At 46.2% G+C, this 18,998-nt stretch overlaps 3 protein-coding genes and 1 pseudogene across 3 annotated transcripts; 3 read left to right on the plus strand and 1 right to left on the minus strand.

The window, feature by feature from the left end:
• Positions 1-1,397: 1,397 nt before the first annotated feature.
• On the plus strand, positions 1,398-11,343 carry WBP11 (WW domain binding protein 11). The gene is made up of 11 exons (XM_033059204.2): positions 1,398-1,544; positions 2,313-2,344; positions 2,955-3,048; positions 3,445-3,641; positions 4,470-4,603; positions 5,171-5,370; positions 6,202-6,396; positions 7,600-7,701; positions 8,580-8,894; positions 9,493-9,675; positions 10,247-11,343. Exons 1-11 carry the CDS (start codon positions 1,481-1,483, stop codon positions 10,678-10,680), a joined length of 1,950 nt encoding a protein of 649 aa, XP_032915095.1. The 5' UTR covers positions 1,398-1,480; the 3' UTR covers positions 10,681-11,343.
• Positions 11,344-13,159: 1,816 nt separating this feature from the next.
• Positions 13,160-14,075, plus strand: LOC116996062 (histone H2A-like). Its single transcript, XM_033059234.1, has one exon. The coding sequence runs from the start codon at positions 13,195-13,197 to the stop codon at positions 13,582-13,584; it is 390 nt and encodes a 129-aa protein (XP_032915125.1). The 5' UTR covers positions 13,160-13,194; the 3' UTR covers positions 13,585-14,075.
• A 1,647-nt stretch (positions 14,076-15,722) lies between these two features.
• On the plus strand, positions 15,723-16,442 carry LOC116996047 (histone H1). Its single transcript, XM_033059218.1, has one exon. The coding sequence runs from the start codon at positions 15,735-15,737 to the stop codon at positions 16,389-16,391; it is 657 nt and encodes a 218-aa protein (XP_032915109.1). The 5' UTR covers positions 15,723-15,734; the 3' UTR covers positions 16,392-16,442.
• Positions 16,443-17,721: 1,279 nt separating this feature from the next.
• LOC116996051 lies at positions 17,722-18,229 on the minus strand (annotated as a pseudogene).
• Positions 18,230-18,998: the final 769 nt, after the last annotated feature.

Here is an 18,998-nt window from a genome sequence, read left to right on the forward strand (position 1 = left end):
CACCAGGAGCGGGGCGTCCAGAAATCCTGCCCAGAGATCTGACCACCTCTGCTCCCAGATGCCACCTGTGCAGAGAAAAACTTCCTTCCTACATCTCCTCCCCGACATGCAAGCTCTTCAAGCCTGCACCCATATTTTATAGCTCGCACATTGATGTTTCACGCCCTAGCCCCGTCCCTATCCCAGTCCCGGCCTGCCCTCGCTCCCCCGGCCTGCCCGCCGCCCGCAGGCCCGACCATAGAGTCGGAGCCTCCGAGGGGAGCGAGGGCCGGCGGAACCATCGAGCCGCGCGCGCCGCTTCCGGAGCGCGGCCCCGCGCCGCCACTCGGCGCCGGGTGCAAGATGGCGGCGGGGCCGCGGGGCTGAGCGAGGCCGCTGCGGGCCGAGGGGCCGGGCCCGGCCGGGCGGAGGGGTGAGAGGGGCCGCCGGGGCTGCGCTGCGGGGAGAGGAGAGGCGAGGAGAGGCGAGGAGAAGGTGGCAGCTCGCGCTGCCTCATTTTCTTCCTCCTTCCATCGGGCGGGAGTAGGAGGGAGGGCTTTCTGCCCCGTTCCCATGTGGCCAAAAGAATAATGAATGTAGTGCTTGGTTTATTATGTTTGCTTTTCACCTTCGGCCCTTAACTTGTTGCGTTGAAACTCTTTAGTCTAGGTCCTTGGAAGATGTGAAATCGGGGTTTCGGAAGTTTGTTCTCTTTGCCTTTAGCCTTTAGATATTATAAACTCGGGAAATACGGGGCATAAATGTAACTCCTACCTCTGTTTGGTGAGATTCCCGCATAAAGAAGCGAGAATGTCTTGCAAAAGAAAAAAACAAACCCACTCCAGTGTTTTGGCTGGGAGGTGGGTTTGGAGGGGGAGGGAGAGAAGAAGCATCCCTGGCTGTAGTTTGGACACTTATGCATCATCTGTAAGCTGAGGAAGTGTCTAAAGAGAGGAAATAATTAATTGCAGAATAATCATACACTTGCTGGTACAGTGGGTGCTGGGGAGAGATATCAGGGGCGAGGAAGGGAGGAGATTTGTGGGGGAGCATTTGAAACAGAGGAAGGTGAAAACTGGAGAGCACTTAAGAGAGTGAATGAGAAGCTAAACTCTGATACTCTCTTAGAATAAACAAATCATGCATTTTTCCCTGCCCTGCACCTCTCAATAGGGTAAGCACAAAGCTTCTTGGCTTGAGTTGTGGCGTGAATAATAACAAACTCATCAATTAGTTTAAAATTATAACCTGCTAAAGTAGTAGTAAGTAGGTACTTAGTAGTACTTTGTTTGAGTAGTGTGCTTTTGATATGGGTGCTGAGCTCATAGTCAGGTTTGAGGACCTTAAAGGTATTTGAGCACTTTGAGGAGAAACTTACTGATAGAAGACAAACAAGCGCCCTCAAGCTACCAGTGTGTAGGATCTGATACCATGTTATCTTTTCCAGGTCCCTCCCTCTTTTTTAAGTTTTGTTTTTTGAGGCAGAAGAAAAAAGATCAAGATGGGGCGGAGATCTACATCATCCACCAAGAGTGGGAAGTTTATGAATCCCACGGATCAGGCCCGTAAGTATCCATAAAATCTAAGGTGGGGAATGGGGAGTACCTAGAGGAGCAGATCAAAAGCTTTCTCTGAGAATAGAATCCTCGCTTGTGGATCAGAACTGAGTTTCTCTAACTTGAAAAGTATTATCTCAGTTTTGTCTGGGAAGGCTGCTTGCTTTCATGCTCTTACTTCTCTTAAGTATTTACCTCTTGGTTTTGCACTGGTTATCAGTGTTGGAAGGACAGAGCTAATCTGTCCCAGGCAGGAATTTGAGGAACATGTCAATTTTTGCAGGTGCTCTGGTTAGATGGGGGAGTTGTCTTACTGGTTTTTTCTACTTTTGGTAAAATGCCAGGTATTATCAATGCTGAGTGAATAAAGAAAATCCAGACTCCCACAGTGGATATGCTTTCAGAGACATTCTCAAAGCCTGCATATTTTTAAAGTGTGTTGTCTGATGACTCTATTTCAGCTTTTGTGCAGCAATTTTTTCATCATTGCACCACTCACTATGGCTTTGGTTGCCTATTTCTCTGTTTTTTGTATGGAAAAAACCCTGCTTCTGGAAACATGAAGACTACAGTATCTTTTTTTTTTTTCTGTATAAAAGACAAGAAATAGAAATCTATTTCATGCTGTATTTCTGTTTCACTGGGAAGCTGAGTTACAATAAGTGTGTAAAATGAGTGAACTGTTGAGAAACAACCCTAGTCTTGATGAAGGAAAGGTTCTTTATTAACTTGATTTTGTTTTACAAGCTATTATTTTCTTTTTCTTTTCCCCTCTAGGAAAGGAAGCTCGGAAAAGGGAACTAAAGAAGGTAAATAAGGATATTAGGGAACATTTAGTTGTCATTTCCTATACTATGTATTGTGTGTGATTGTAGAGGGCCATGAATAGACTGTGGATATCTTGGTTGATATCCTAAGACTGACTTTGGAAATACTATCCAAACATGTAGTTTAAAAAAAACATAGGAGTCTTGTTCGGAGTAAACATATCCCCAGTTGTTTTTTAACTTGTAATTATTTTTGAAGCATTGCTGGAAGTACTTAGTAATTTAAAAAAACCAAAACAACAAAGGAAAGAAACAAACCAAATAAAAAAAAATCCAAGCAAATAAAGCATCCAGGACTCACACACTCCTTAATGTGTTTTACTGTATTTTGTCGGTTGGTTATTGTGTTGATTGTGTGTGTCTTAGTAGGAGTGAAGGAATTATAGTAACATTTGCAATTACCAAAATAGTGGAATTAAAATTACCAGACATTTAACTACATTTGCTGCTGATTTGTGCCGTAGTGAACATTTTCAGGGCCTTCTGAGGTGTGATTTTTTTTCTTCAGACTGGAAATACTGAGAAAGGGGTAACAGATGTTTTGTGTCTTTCTCCTGTGAAACTTTTCTGTCTGCTTGATCTCCAATCTTAGAACAAAAAGCAGCGGATGATGGTACGAGCAGCTGTGCTGAAGATGAAAGATCCAAAGCAGATTATCCGGGACATGGAAAAATTGGATGAGATGGGTGAGTGAGAGGTACCAGGTGTTGGACTTTGGCAGTGCTTTATGTAGATGCACAGTGTAGTTTTAACAGCCAGCTGGGGAGACTGAAATAGAATAATCTTTTTTCCTTTCCTGTTACAAGGGGGAATTCTGTGAATATCTGTGGAATGGTTATGGTTGGAGGTGTTGTGGTGCCATCAAAGAGGACTTTTTTTCCCAGAAGATGATTGATAAGAATAATGAGTAGTGCGTGTGTCTGTGCTGCTAATGTAGAATAGAAGGTGGGGATTGTCACCAGGCTGAAGACTTCCTGAAAACAGGGATTGGAATCTGCTTTGAAATAGTTTAATTCATCATAGTTGTGCAGTAGAGTAATTTGTAAATTTTTTTTGTCTTTTTTTTTTCTTTTTTGGATCAGAGTTTAATCCGGTACAGCAGCCACAACTTAATGAAAAAGTGCTGAAGGATAAACGCAAAAAACTCCGTGAGACTTTTGAGCGTATCTTGCGGCTCTATGAGAAGGAAAATCCTGACATCTATAAAGAACTGCGCAAGTTGGAAGTGGAGTATGAGCAGAAGAGAGCACAACTCAGCCAGTATTTTGATGCTGTCAAGGTAATGCTTACTGTGTTTCAGTCTTGTAACTGTGGTAGTGTATTCTCTCATCAGCTGTGACAGTTACAGAAGAAGGGAGATATTTATCTGAGTTCAGCATCATGTGGCCCATATGAAATATTAATTTGCATAGTACCTCGAATCAGAGCGTTTCAGCGAGGACAATGTGGTGGTTGTCAGGTCACTGTCTCTGATACACTGATCTCATTCAACATGAAAGGAGGAAAGGGAAATTTGTGTTGCAAATGAGCAATACCAGCTTTTTGTTTTCTGTACTAAAGAGAGAGCGAGCCTGTGAGTGTGCAACTGATGTTTCTTGAATTTCTTCTAAATCTCTTGCTGGAAATAATGAGAATCCTTTGGCATTCCTTTAAAGATCTTTCTCTAATATTCCTCCCTATCATACAGCATAGTGTTGTGCAAATGCAAGGATCTGTCAGACTTTTTTTTTTTTTTTTTCCTTCGGAACATGCAGCAGTCTGTGACTTGAATACTTAAAAGCACAGACATACTTATCTGCAGCTTCTTCATTTTGTAGGATGAAGGTCTAAAAGGAGATGGAAACCTGACTGAGTTTTCACTGAAATACTAAAGCTTTTCATGGATGTATTGCAAGTGCTTTGGTTTGCATTGAAAGCTTTTACACTTGACACTTTCCCCAATTTCTGTCATACGCTGCTGCAAGATAACACACCCTAAGAACAGACACACGTGACAAGTGGTGGCGGGTTCCATACATTCTGTGCTTTAAAAAGTAATGAGTTTGTGCAGTGGCTTCTGTGTGAGTAACCCATTCTCTTTTTCATATTTTTTTCTCCTCTCTTTCAGAATGCTCAACATGTTGAAGTGGAGAGTATCCCCTTACCAGATATGCCTCATGCTCCCTCCAACATCCTCATACAGGACATTCCCCTTCCAGGGGCTCAACCACCTTCTATCCTCAAGAAGACATCAGCCTATGGGTAAGTGGAAAAAGAAACTTACAGAAGTAAAAAGGAAGCACTCATATTATGAAGAAGAAGTTGGGGGTAGAAGCAGAGGTAATATTGACTCATAGAAGTCAGGAATTCTGTGCAAATGAATTGTGCTTTCTTTTAACCAAAGCCCTTTTTAATCTTTCCCCACTATTACAGATTTTGTTAAAATTTCTTTGAGTAACACATTATTCCTTCTAGCTTTTGTCTTTTTCATATCAGGAAAACTTGCAGCCCTACTGTTTTGCATATAAATGCCCCTTAAATTGCCATATGTGTGTTCTTTTGTCCTGCTGACATATTCTTCTTCTGTGGTAGGATTCAATAGCTAATTTTTTTCAGTACTGTCTTCAGTTGCTTTCTGAGGAGCTTTTGTCTGATCTTCTGCAAACATATCTTTGTATGCTCCTTGTGCCAAATCTATACTTTTTAAGTGTTCATGTTTCTTTTTAGAAGTCTGCATAAACAGTAGTGAGAGAAGGCTGAATAATTCTACTAAGGGCGCGTTTGCCTTAGTTGTGCTCCTACATTTCTCATTTCCTTTCTTATTTCCAGACCACCAGTTCGATCCATTTCTGTGCTTCCTCCTCCTGGGCTTGGTGTTCCACGTTTGCCTCCAGGCAGGAAGCCCCCTGGACCTCCACCAGGGCCACCCCCACCTCAGGTCCTGCAGATGTACGGCCGTAAAGTGGGTTTCACCCTGGACGTGGCTCCTCGAAGGCGAGAGGAGGACATTTCTTACAGTTCCGAAGCAGGTAAGGGCTTTGCTATTCCTCTCTGTGGACCTCTCTTATGCTGTGGATGGTACTGCTGTGAATACAGTGTGCCCTAGACTAAGTGCTCTCTGGGCAATATGAGTGTTATCACTCCTTGAAGGACTCTTACTAAGTCATTGCTCCTCTGAGGTAATTCAGATATATTCGTAATACCTGCAGTTTTGCTACCAGCTGTATTTTTAAATGTTGAAACTTTTAATTACATGTCTCTAATGGTTTTTTTTGGTTAGGTTTCAGAGATTAGGGTTTTTTGGATGAGCCGTTAACAGTGCTGAAATATTTTTCTTATTATCCCTTTAAAAAACAGAATCACTCTCAGAGAAATCTTCTATTTGAAAAACCTACCAAATAAGCACGCCCAAACCAAAACCACAGTAAAACCCACAACCAGTCCTGAGTGTGCATATGCTAGGAGAATATAAATCCTCTTTTTCATACAGTTGCAGTATCATCCCTAGAAACTTGTGACTAGATGGACTAGCTTTATTTCATGTTAGAAGGCATCAAAATATTTCAGTGGCAAGTAATTGCTGGAAAATACTTCAGTGGTGGGCAATTGAATAGAAATTAAAGAATGAGTTGCAGTAGCAGTTGCCTTCATTTTTTTGCTGTGCAAATTAATCAGCAGGTTATTATGAAATCTTAGAGGTTTTCCAAAACATCCTTTAAGAATATATGCTATAAAGCAAAGGGATGACAGTTTGTCCATGCTGTTGCTAAGGGGAATGTTGTGACTGTAAACATACACTGGTGTGAAAGAATGTTTTGTATTTGGAGTTCATGCATTTCCTAATACTTTGCTTTCTGCAGGACAGCGAGGCCACGATGATGACATGTCCAGCACTAGTGAAGATGAAGGTTATCCTGAGGATATGGATCAAGATAAGCATGATGAGAGCAGTGATGACAGTGACAGCGATAGGTCAGATGCAGACAGTGAAGGAGAGGACTTCCTGCATCGTGATAATGACAAGGAGAGGGAAGGTGGAGAAGAAAAGAAATCAGGTATGAAAGGGAAATGAGAGACTGGGGGTTGATTTTTCAAAAGCAAAACACTACTTGATAGCGTTGAGGACGTGTATATATTTAGACAACTATGTTCTAACTCACCTAAATTCCAGCTAAAGGATTTTTATTAATAAATGGGTCAGAAGGAGGCTATCTAGAAGTGAAGCAACTTTGAGACAAACTTTTTTTTTCTTAGAAGTTGTGTTAGCTTATAGCTCACAAGCATTTTGCAACTGAATCATTGCATTAGTAAGATGCCCTACAAAATGAAGCTTCTGTGAAATATGCTCCCTTGCGTGGGGGAGACCAATTGGTAGGGAATACTAGGTTAGCAAAACTTCAATCAGAAACACTGGGTTTGAAATACATGTGTCTTCTAAGGAAGGCAGGAGCCTCTCTTGAAATGGAAAATGTAAACTCCCTCAAAATTATTATAATTTTGAAATTAAGGAGGTCTTCAGGGAAAGATATGGGAATAAGAATAACAGTTCTTTACTAGGCAAATTAAAAATAAAAATACAGTAATACAAAACAACAAAAAGACTGACTGTCAGAATACAACCTGGCACCCTGTCAGTCAGGGTGTTGTTAGCAGTCCCATTAAATGGTGGCTGCAGTCCTCCTGGAGTACAGATGTGGTTCTGTTGAAGCAGTGCTCCTGTAGAAGGATGCAGTTTTTCTCTAAAGGTCCAGTGATGGTGTGGAAAAGTCCAGTTTTCCACTGGAATCCAGTGGGAAAAGGCTGCCCTGATGTTCCAAATTTCAGATTTCATCCAGGCAGGAAATGCTTGGCTCCTCCCCCTGGTTGGAGCATCTCTCAGTGGGATGATGTAATTTTATGGGTCATACAGTGGGACTCGATGGGCCATTAACAGAAGATACCGCCCTGGAGGAGGAATGAGTTGTGAAAAAGATAAAGAACACTGCCCCGCCTGGTTTTAACAGATGGCCCATTAATTGAAGATACCCCGGGAAAATAAGGATCACTGCCTTCCTGGTTTCAATAGATAATGACAGAATAGATACTTTTGGTTACATACTGCATTGCAACCCAAAACAAACGCCTATGTTAACTCTTGTCTAAGGAGTATCATTATGTTAGACTGATACGTATCCATAGCAGGTATTGATGTAACTATCTGCTTTTTCTTATTTTCTTCCCACCTCCTGTCACCCTTATCCATACCCTGCTTTCCCCAGGTCACAGTGTCCGGTTTGCAGACATGCCTGGGAAGTCACGAAAGAAGAAAAAGAACATGAAAGAACTGACTCCACTCCAGGCCATGATGTTACGAATGGCAGGTGAGTAAGATGGATATAATATGTGGTGATATGCCATTAGGCTTCCAGTTAAGGTTTTTGTGGGCAGCTTACTTAGCACAGTTTTTATTTTATAAAATAAATATTTTACTGCCATAATGTAAGCTCTGCTGAGAGTATCAGCTCTCATTAGGTATTTGAGTTATAGTTTAGTTTTTGCTCTTTTTTTTTCCCTTTTGTTTTTTTTTTTTTGTAGGGCTTTTTATATTTATTTTTGTGTAAGTAATGTGTGTGTTTTGCATGGCAGAGTTGAAGTTAAGAGTAGCAATTCACTGATTTTTTTCCTTCTGAGCCTTTTCTTGCTTAATTTTTAAACAGTTGTTCAAATGAAATACGAATCTCTTGGTGAAAGAGAAATGGTAACATTGTCTGTGTGCTCAGCACAGTAAGGATTTGTACTCCCTAAAATACCCTTGTGCTAAGTTAACCAATAAAACAAACTTTTGTTTTAAGAAGAAACTCCAGTATCTTTCAAAAGTGCAGGAGTTTCTTGGACATGGGGATTGTGTTTATTGTGGCATTGTGTCCCCAAGCCTCTGTTGCCTCACGTCCCCACAAACTCCCTTAAGGCAGAGATTAAATAGCAACAGTTAGGGTCGGCAATGCAAGTTTCAGGTCCCAGAGGAACATATAACTCTTGTTGTCAGAGCTCTCTCTAGAATAGCAATGATTTTTCAGCTATGATTTTTATTTGTTTTCATTTTATGTTTAACAGTAAAAAGTGGTCAGATATCTTCCTTTTGAAATAAGGTTTATCTTTGTCTTTCTTCTTTTTATTTTATTCTGTATACTCGGTTTTCTCTGATATTCACAAAGATGTTATGCATAGACAGATTTTGTAAGTGTATCTCCATATCCAGGTCAGGAAATTCCAGAAGAAGGGAGAGAAGTGGAGGAATATTCAGAAGAAGAGGAGGAGGAGGAAGAGGACTCAGAGTCTGAAGAGACATCACAGCAACAGCAGCAGCAACAGCTCAGTGAGGAAGCACTTGCAGAGACTGGGTCGTCTACTGCGACTTCCCAGGCACAGCAGCAGCAACAGAGTGCACAGTCTGTGCCTGCAGCTCAGATACAGGCACCTCCCATGCCTGGGCCTCCTCCGCTGGGACCACCTCCAGCCCCTCCACTGAGGCCCCCAGGCCCACCCACTGGCCTTCCTCCTGGCCCTCCACCAGGTGAGTGCTTGATTTACTCTGCTTTGAGGGATGCAGGCTCTCAGGCAGTTTGGGAGTTTGGAAGCTGCAGAATGTGTTACAGATGGAGTATATGTACCCAGTTACTGAGACCTGGCTGTCATCAGTCTACATCATCGTTGCTGTACTTGCTTTTGAGGCATCAGGCTCCTGTATCTGTAACCTTCCTGATGGTTGTCTTTGTTAGAGCCAGCACTGGCAGACAGCAGCAGAGCCAGTGGATGAAGTGGAATAAAAGAGCAAAGGTATTTTTAGGCCAGAAGAAAAATCAAATGCCACAGAGAAGGGTTTTTAGCTGTTTAAGTTCTGACAAACTCAGCTCAGAAGCTGTTATCAGTTACTAGTCAGTTATATGGTAAGGAATTATTTTTCCATTATACACTTAACTTTCATAAAAATGCTTTAACTTTGTAAATCTACCTCTGCTTGAGATTTTTAGAAATTCTGTATAATCTTGCAGCTGGGTAATACAGCTTTCATTCATATGTTGAAGATCTTTATTCTTAGCTGATGAGATCGTTGCTGGGATGTATTTTAAACTGTGGATTAAATTTCTCTTTTGTTACACGAATGCTTTCAGGAGCTCCTCCGTTCCTGAGACCTCCTGGGTTACCAGGGCTGCGTGGACCTTTGCCTCGACTGCTGCCACCAGGTCCTCCCCCAGGGCGACCACCTGGCCCTCCCCCAGGCCCCCCACCAGGCCTTCCCCCAGGTCCTCCTCCACGTGGTCCTCCTCCTCGTCTGCCCCCTCCTGCCCCACCAGGTAAGGGTTCTGTTTGTTTCTTGCTTTCTTTTCTCAATCTTGGCTCTGGTGATCAAGCCAGTGAGGTAATATTGGCTGCCAGTTTGCCTTTGTTCCTGTCTGTGGCTGCATTGTGCTGTGTGCTACTACATTAGTCTGTGCAGTAACAAGAAAGTTCTCTGCATAGTTTGGTAGCAAGAAATCAGTCCTCAAAAAGGGAATTTGAGAGTTTAAACTTTTACTCTGCTGGACTCTTTCTGAACAACCTCTGGGTGCTCTTAATGGTGCTCCACTAAATGAGCTGGAGATCTGTATATTTATTTTTTGTGCCTGAGTCAGACATTTCTGATGACTCTGAAATTCCAGTGGGATGGATTGTCAAGAAACTTTATTCTCAGATCATAACTTTAAATTTAAAAGGGATCAATAAACAAGCTCACATGGCTTTCAGAGTCTGAAGAGAAGCATTTTCAACATTTAGTGCAGATTGGAAAACTTTTTTTTTTTTTTCCTGAGCCTGTTGACTTTTTTTCTCGAATATTTTGAAATTCCCAGATGTGAAGACAGCTCATGATTGCTTTTCTTCTCCCAGGCATCCCTCCTCCTCGCCCAGGCATGTTACGGCCACCTCTGGTGCCTCCCTTAGGACCTGCCCCACCTGGGCTCTTCCCACCAGCTCCCATTCCAAATCCTGGCGTGCTGAGTGCTCCCCCCAGCTTGATCCAGCGGCCCAAGGCGGATGACACCAGCGCGGCCACCATCGAGAAGAAAGCCACGGCCACCATCAGTGCCAAGCCGCAGATCACCAACCCCAAGGCGGAGATCACGCGCTTCGTGCCCACTGCCCTGCGAGTGCGCCGCGAGAATAAAGGGGCTTCCGCTGCCTCCCAGAGAAAGCAAGAGGATGAGCCTGCCCTCCCGTTAACCAAAGCTGCCCCTAAGGCTGGGTCATCTGCCCCTATCTCTGTACAGACAAAGGATGATGTGTATGAAGCCTTCATGAAAGAAATGGAAGGTCTCCTGTGACCTGTCGTAGTCCTAGTCAGCTTTCCTGCCCCTCTGAACACGGATGAGATCACTGTGGAGGGAGAAGAAGGGAAAGTCCTCCTGCAAGCAACGAAAGGGCATGACTGGAAATAGTTCCCTACCCACAGGTTAACTTGCCAGTGTGCTGTGAATAGAGACCGCTGCAGCTGAGGTGTGCCTGGGGAGCTCCTTTCAGAGCCACCATGTGCACTTGGTTGAAGGAAATTGCAGTAAAGAAGGCAATGCTGCTCCCCTCGAGTCCTCCCCCTTCCCTGGAGGGAGATGATGATGCTCTGGGGACAGGGGTGACTATTCCCTGCCTGAGTCCTTACACACCCTGAGTGCTCTGGTGAGGGTAGTGGAACAGGTTTTTAAGGAGACAGAAAAGTGTTGGCAGCATTTCATACACAAATGGTTGTCCAGTTTTTATTTTCTGTACTGTTTTTTTTTTTTCCTGTAAATATTTTATAATCATGTTTTTTAGTTGCAGTGAGGTTGATCAATCATCTTTCTTCCAGGGTAGTCAGGGAGGTAATTTGTTGCATATACTGTACACTGGAATTTTGCACCCTATCCCCTTCATGGTCATCTTGATGGATTTTTGTTGGCTGGGGAAACTTCATTTTGTCTTGTGAAAGACAATAAATGTTCAGTGTATCAAAATACTGCTTTCCCTGTGGTTTGTGTAAAATTAGGAAGCAGGGGGAGAGGGGGAGGGTTCTTCGCTCACCTTGGAAGATGATAGAGGCATTCAGAACCTCAGAAAAGTGATAATCACATTGTAAATAATGTATACTTACTTTTTCTCACTGAACTTTTGCTGTATTCTTGTTTTTAAGGTCTTAAACATCACTTTTAATCCTTATTGGTAGCTAGTAAAAACTTAAGCTTTTACTTAATACTGAAAATACTACTTTTTAATACTATTTTACTGAAATACTACTAATAATTACAAAATAATTTATTTTGTGTACTCTGATTGGAAGGTTTGCTTCATATCAGGCCTCAGATTCCTACTGGGTGCATCACAGACATGCCACCTTAAGTAAAAATGAGTAAACAATTCTAATGTTAAAAGATTGACTGACAGATAACTGTTCTTGTGGCTGATAATATTAATATGCCAGACTAGCAGATATTTCAAACAATACATTTAGTTGACTGTAAGTTTCAGGCATAGTTAAATGCACCATGTTTTGAGGTTAAATCTGCTTTAAGGATACAAAGTTACTAGCTGACTGAACTTACACTTGAAAACTTTGAATCTGTTTTCACAAATTGTGGACACGATCAAAAGGTTTGCACAACAGTTCTCTATACAGTAAAATTTATATGAACCCCTCCACCTAATGCATAGCGTGTGATGTAACTTGACACCATTCTTGAAACACAGAGTTCTTCATTAAGCGAGTTCTGCTGTAGAAGTTATCTGATGACACCAGTTATATTTACAAAAGTTGAGAAGACTCAGCCTGGAGACAGATACTTCAGCTTGAAAGCACCAATACGAGTTTGATTACAGCAATACTGGATTAATTTGTCTCTAGAATCAGAGAAACGTATTGTGTGCTTGTGCCTACTTTCTACACATCAGGAGTGCTAGGGTGTAAATGCTCCTACTGAAAGCAAAGATTTTCTTTTATCATAACAACAACACATTTTTAAAGTAATCCTGTAGTGGCATTTCTGAGGTTTAAAATAGAGAATTATGTCTAAAGCGCCAGCGCTGGCATTTAGCGGGTTTCCCCCGTTCATGGAAGGCGATTCCCCGGCGCTGTCCTTGCTGGCGGAGCGGGGCCGGGTTCGGAGCGGGGCCGGGCTCGGAGCTGGGTCCGGGCTCGGAGCGGGGCCGGGCTGGGAGCTGGGGCCGGGCTCGGAGCGGGGCCGGGCTGGGAGCTGGGGCCGGGCTCGGAGCGGATCCGGGCTGGGAGCTGGGGCCGGGCTCGGAGCGGGGCCGGGCTGGGAGCTGGGGCCGGGCTCGGAGCGGATCCGGGCTGGGAGCTGGGGCCGGGCTCGGAGCGGATCCGGGCTGGGAGCTGGGGCCGGGCTGGGAGCTGGGGCCGGGCTCGGAGCGGGGCCGGGCTGGGAGCGGGGCCGGGCTCGGAGCGGGGCCGGGCTGGGAGCTGGGGCCGGGCTGGGAGCTGGGGCCGGGCTGGGAGCTGGGGCCGGGCTGGGAGCTGGGGCCGGGCTCGGAGCGGGGCCGGGCTGGGAGCTGGGGCCGGGCTGGGAGCGGGGCCGGGCTCGGAGCGGGGCCGGGCTGGGAGCGGGGCCGGGCTGGCAGCGCGCGGGAGCGGCCGGCAGCGGGGGCGGCTCCGCGGGAGCGGCCGCCTGCGGCTCCCATTGGCCGAATTTGGATCCGCGGCGCCATTGGTCGGAGTGGGCCCGAGCACGCTGCAGCCAATCAGAGCGCCAGCGGGGCGCGCGCAGGAGCTATAAAAGCGGCCGCGCGCGGGGCGCAGGAGCACGTGACCCCGTCGGTTTGGGCGGCGGCGGAGCAGCGGCGAGCGAGGGAAGATGTCCGGGCGCGGAAAGCAGGGCGGGAAGGCGCGCGCCAAGGCCAAGTCGCGCTCGTCGCGGGCCGGGCTGCAGTTCCCCGTGGGCCGCGTGCACCGGCTGCTGCGCAAGGGCAACTACGCGGAGCGCGTGGGCGCCGGCGCCCCGGTGTACCTGGCGGCCGTGCTGGAGTACCTGACGGCCGAGATCCTGGAGCTGGCGGGCAACGCGGCCCGCGACAACAAGAAGACGCGCATCATCCCCCGCCACCTGCAGCTCGCCATCCGCAACGACGAGGAGCTCAACAAGCTGCTGGGCAAGGTGACGATCGCGCAGGGCGGCGTGCTGCCCAACATCCAGGCCGTGCTGCTGCCCAAGAAGACCGATAGCCACAAGGCAAAAACCAAGTGAAACATCCTCGAGGAGCTTTCCCATCTCAAAAGTAACCCAAAGGCTCTTTTCAGAGCCACCCACTTCCTCATAAAAGGAGCTGTACATCCTAGTGAAAAAACAAACTTTTTAAAACCTCCATCCCTTCTAAAAAAAAGAGAAACTAAAGCAAACACCCCAAATTCCTTTTTCTTATTAGCTCTTAAAATACCCGGAAATAAAGCACCCCAAAGACTTGGTATTTTAGCTCTTGAATTGGTATTAAAATTTTGAAAAACCCGCTGTATAGTAAGGTGTGGCTGAACATACGCTTGCTAAGTTTAACGTGATGTATTTAATGTGAAATAAATCACTTTGTGCGGGTGGGGGTGAGAAAAGGTTTTTTTAAGACTGTGGGAAAACACCGTCCTATCATGCCTCTCCTTTTTCAGGTCGGCCCTGTGTGTAGCTCAGGTACTTCACCGATGTCTTTAAAAATAGCCTTGCGCCTTCTAAACAACTTTAGGACCTAGACAGTGGAAGTTTTTTGTTTTGTTATGTTTTTTGATTTGTTAAGTTTTTTTGTTTGTTTTTGTTGTTTTGTATTAAAAGGCATTCTGAGCTACTAATCCTTCCTTATTAAAAAACATCCAGCTGCTGAGCTCATTTTTTGCCTCAAATCTGAGAGAGTTTGAGAATTGTTCATCACAGTGCACAGGCAATCTGAAATGAAAAGGACTAGTGGCAGCTTTGGTTCTGTCTTATACATAATGCTAAATATAAACCATAACTATGTTGAAACAAAAAATCTGCTATTATTTGTCAAAAAAGTATATTTTAATAATTATCCATTTGAAAACAAATTACTTGAATCACAACATTGTCCAGAGTTTTAATATCACCAACAGTTACAATTGCAAGAGGTAAGAAGGAGTTTACAGGCCTTTGTTGAAAGAATGGGTTGTAGACAATAATAAACATAACAGAGAATACTTGTTTAATTTTTTGTACTCTGAAAAACAATGTGCATTTAATTTTAATTCAAGCTTGCTGTTGGAACAGTGTGTGGAGACTGCCCCTCTCTCGTTGAGCAGCCAGCTGTTTTGGTGTAGGAGATACATTAAGACATGCTGGTTTTTGTATTCATTCCAATGTAGTGATCAGTCACTGAGCAGTAAGAAAATGGAATATTTAGGAAACTGCTGTGAAAGAGGAATCCTAACTGATCACTTGAGAAAATTTTATTATGCCCAAGTAGTGGGAAAATCAGCTGCAGCAGTGTCTCCTTAGACAATGATGACTCGGATTTTCACCAATCCAGCCATATCAAAATAAAAACACTGACATATTATCTAACGATAGGGCACTGGTTATCATTATTAACAAAAACTGCCCGTGTTAAGTTTTCATGTCACCTAATTTATTAAGAAAGCAAGTATTTTTGTAGCAGAGGACGAAGGAACCATGTCTGCATCGTGTACACTGAGCAACACGGCACAAAATGCTATGCTGTAAAAAGTCACCTCCTTTGGCCGGACAAAAAGCCCTTCACGGGACTTTCTCCTGCTCCTTGCCTTGCTGCACAATGCACTAATTTAATTTCTCTTAATGATTTTTAAAGAGGTAAAGGATTTTGGACAAAGGAGCTAATTTCTAATCCATATTCAGTGCTCGAGATGAGCCTGTGTTACTTCCTTCTCTTTGAAATCAAATTGCGACCAAAATATCGACTTAAATCCTTGATTTTCAGTTCAGATTAACAGAAGACCCTTTGAAGAATACTAATTAATTGCTTTGGAAATCTAATTCCCCACATCGCGGATTTTATTTAGAATGAAAAACAAAAGTTTCTGTCTCCCGAGGTGTGTTCAGGTCCAGGACTCGGTGTTTATCGCCTCTTTCTAAGCTCACCCTTTGTCTCTTCGAAAGGAAACTTGGCCGAGGGGAACAAGAGTCTTTCTTTTCCACGCCGCTGCGAACTGTGGGGGGGTCGGTGGCGGAAATTCTGATAAAAACAGCCCTTTTCGGCTCCTAAGAAACACAAAATGAGCGGCGAGAAGGGAGCTTTCTGCCGTGCAGCGGGGCGGGCTCTGCAGCGCACCAATCACGGCGCGGCTCCGCTCTATAAATAAGAGGCCGCCGACTTGCTCTAGGCCCAGTGCTTGCCCTGGTTCCTGCGCGAAGGGGACGCGATGTCGGAGACCGCGCCTGTTGCCGCTCCCGCGGTTTCTGCTCCCGGCGCCAAGGCCGCCGCCAAGAAGCCGAAGAAGGCGGCGAGCGGCTCCAAAGCCCGCAAGCCCGCGGGGCCCAGCGTCACCGAGCTGATCACCAAGGCCGTGTCCGCCTCCAAGGAGCGCAAGGGGCTCTCGCTCGCCGCGCTCAAGAAGGCGCTGGCCGCCGGCGGCTACGATGTGGAGAAGAACAACAGCCGCATCAAGCTGGGGCTCAAGAGCCTCGTCAGCAAGGGCACCCTGGTGCAGACCAAGGGCACCGGCGCCTCTGGCTCTTTCAAGCTGAACAAGAAGCCGGGTGAGGCAAAAGAGAAGGCAACGAAGAAGAAGCCAGCTGCTAAGCCCAAGAAGCCGGCGGCCAAGAAGCCCGCCAGCGCCGCCAAGAAGCCCAAGAAGGCGGCGGCGGTGAAGAAGAGCCCCAAGAAAGCGAAGAAGCCGGCGGCCGCAGCGGCCAAGAAAGCAGCGAAGAGCCCCAAGAAAGCCGCAAAGGCAGGCCGCCCCAAAAAGGCAGCGAAGAGCCCGGCTAAGGCAAAAGCGGTGAAGCCCAAAGCAGCCAAGCCCAAGGCAGCCAAACCCAAAGCGGCCAAGGCAAAGAAGGCAGCGCCCAAGAAGAAGTAAGATGACTGAGAGGATTTGAGAGTCTACTCATTTAAATAAACCCAAAGGCTCTTTTAAGAGCCACCCACTTGTTCTCAAAAAGAGCTGAAACACTGCGGTCATGCCACCAGCAAACCCAAATCACTTAGACATTTCGGTAGGAGTTTACACGGCCTTAATAAAGCTCAGATTTTGGGTACGTGTGCGTTCAGTAAGGCCTGCGTGGGAGATAGGGGCTCCCTTTAAAAGGAGCTGTGTTCCTACGTGCGATTTGGGAGCCGTGTGATAACAGCTGCGCCCGCCCCGCCCCCGTTCATTGACCGGCGCAGCCCTGGGCGAAAGGAGGCGGTGTCGGCGAGCGCCCTTCGCTCCGGGGCCCGGGGGAGTTCAAAAGTGCCGCGTCGGGCCGGGATTGGCCCCGCACCGCCCCGCCGGCCCCGCACCGCCCCGCCGGCCCCGCACCGCCTTCCCGCCAGGCCCCGCCTCCGGGCGCTCACCCCCGCATCCTCCGGGCCCGGCCGGCCCCGCGCAGAGCGAGCCCTGCCTCCGCACAGCCCTGCCTCCCTCCCCTGTCACGGCCTGCGAGCCGCGGGGGCGGAGGGCAATGGAGCAGGGATGGGGAAACGTGCGGGCCGTGCCACCGCCCTGCACAGCGGCAGCTGCTGCGGAGCTCCGCTCCCACAGCGGGGCAGGACGCGGCCCCACGCTCCCGTTCTCCCCGGCTCCCAGTTAACATTGCAAGGTAAAATCACTGAAATCACTGATTTCCCCCCGCCTTTTCTCGTCAGGCTTTTTTTTTTTTTTTTTCCGGTTTTTAAGAAAGAACCATGTCCTGCAAAACTCTGGGACACTGTTCTCTTAACCCCGAAAACCTGCATAAATAAACCCAGCCAGCATTAACAAGGGTAATGGCAGGTTAGGGTACATGCGAGTAATATAATGAAAACCAAAACACACCCGCCTCAAAAAAAAGCCGTCAAGACAGAAAATATGCCTTTATTTTACTGCCGTAGTGCACTGAAAGTGTTGGGTCTCCCAAATAAAAAGCATTTAACCCTTAGAAAACTTGATTTTAAATTCCCCACAGAACTTGTACCTGCACAAGTTGGTGCTGCAATCAAGACCCTTTTAAAACGGAACCAGATTACAGGATTCCTACAAGGAAGCTTATACACCAGGCATTAGCAAGACGAAGTTTTAGTTGCTAGAGAAGACCACCCGCTTGGCTAATTAACGTGCAATTAAGCCTTTTACATACCTCCCCAACAAAAAAACTGATTCAGCCCTTTTACTTGAAAGAATTGGTGGCTCTTAAAAGAGCCTTTGGGTTGAGAGTGACGGTCCGAGAAGCCCTACTTGGAGCTGGTGTACTTGGTGACAGCCTTGGTGCCCTCGGACACGGCGTGCTTGGCCAGCTCGCCGGGCAGCAGCAGCCGCACGGCCGTCTGGATCTCCCGCGACGTGATGGTGGAGCGCTTGTTGTAGTGCGCCAGGCGCGACGCCTCGCCGGCGATGCGCTCGAAGATGTCGTTGACGAAGGAGTTCATGATGCCCATGGCCTTGGACGAGATGCCCGTGTCGGGGTGCACCTGCTTCAGCACCTTGTACACGTAGATGGAGTAGCTCTCCTTGCGGCTCTTCTTACGCTTCTTGTCGCCTTTCTTCTGAGTCTTGGTCACCGCCTTCTTGGAGCCCTTCTTGGGCGCGGGGGCGGACTTGGCTGGCTCAGGCATGGCTGCGAGTCACTGTGTGCTCTAGCACAGTGAAGTGACGGATAATGCGATTACTCCCCTATTTATAGGGCCCTTATGCAAATCGCTGGTATCAGAAATCAGCGCTCCCATTGGGCAATCACCGCAGTGACGTCACGCACAGTACGACTTGCTTTGCTATTGGTCCTTTTTAAACACCACGCTAGGATTGGTCGGTGGTTCGAACGCTGTCAGCCAATCAGAATGAGCTCTCCCAATCCCCCAGCCCCGTCCGCTGCGGCGCGGCCTCTCCCCGGCCCGGGGTCAGCCCGGAGCCCGGCTCGTGTGTCCCCCGCAGCAGCCGCCGGGTTTGGAACAACAAAAAGGCAAAAAGAAAAAAAACAACTCAAAACCAGAAACAAACAACTCGGGAGGGGATTCTGCTACTCTTTTAATTTTTTTTTTTCCTACGGGAAGGAGCATACCTACATAAAATAGTCTGCACTGGTAACAGCTACAAGATAAATGTAAAAGGACAAAAGATGCAACAGGGATGGATATAGAGATTCTGGAATACAAACCCTGTTAATAGTGTTTAGAATTAATCCTTCCGGCCCATAGAGTGTGGCTCCTTTTGCATCAATTCAAATGAGATGGAAGCTGTGATTTGATTTGTATCATGAAATGGTTGGATTTTTCCAAAGATGCAATAAATATTGGAAGCACGCATTTAAGTAAAATATCATGATTACCCTAAAAATTAAATGTGGATGTTATTGTGCAGTTTGAAATTAGCATGAACCAGGAAATCAAGCTGCTTTTTTTGTAGTATCACTATATTGTGCAAGAAGAAAACATGATGCTATTTCATTTTGGAAGACTTAAGGGCTATTCAAAGACTGGACTTATCTGGTATCAGAAGAGAAAATTTTCTCAT

The sequence above is a fragment of the Catharus ustulatus genome, chromosome 4, assembly GCF_009819885.2.
Source record: "Catharus ustulatus isolate bCatUst1 chromosome 4, bCatUst1.pri.v2, whole genome shotgun sequence".
In the NCBI taxonomy this organism is placed as follows: Eukaryota; Metazoa; Chordata; class Aves; order Passeriformes; family Turdidae; genus Catharus; species Catharus ustulatus.

Bases quoted from the DNA above. Each gene is read 5' to 3' on its own strand.
- WBP11 (XM_033059204.2), top strand. From the start codon at position 1,481: ATGGGGCGGAGATCTACATCATCCACCAAGAGTGGGAAGTTTATGAAT. The intron at 1,545-2,312 runs GTAAGTATCCAT...TTTCCCCTCTAG, and splicing joins GAATCCCACGGATCAGGCCC to GAAAGGAAGCTCGGAAAAGG. The intron at 3,049-3,444 runs GTGAGTGAGAGG...TTTTTGGATCAG, and splicing joins GGAAAAATTGGATGAGATGG to AGTTTAATCCGGTACAGCAG.
- LOC116996062 (XM_033059234.1), top strand. From the start codon at position 13,195: ATGTCCGGGCGCGGAAAGCAGGGCGGGAAGGCGCGCGCCAAGGCCAAG.
- LOC116996047 (XM_033059218.1), top strand. From the start codon at position 15,735: ATGTCGGAGACCGCGCCTGTTGCCGCTCCCGCGGTTTCTGCTCCCGGC.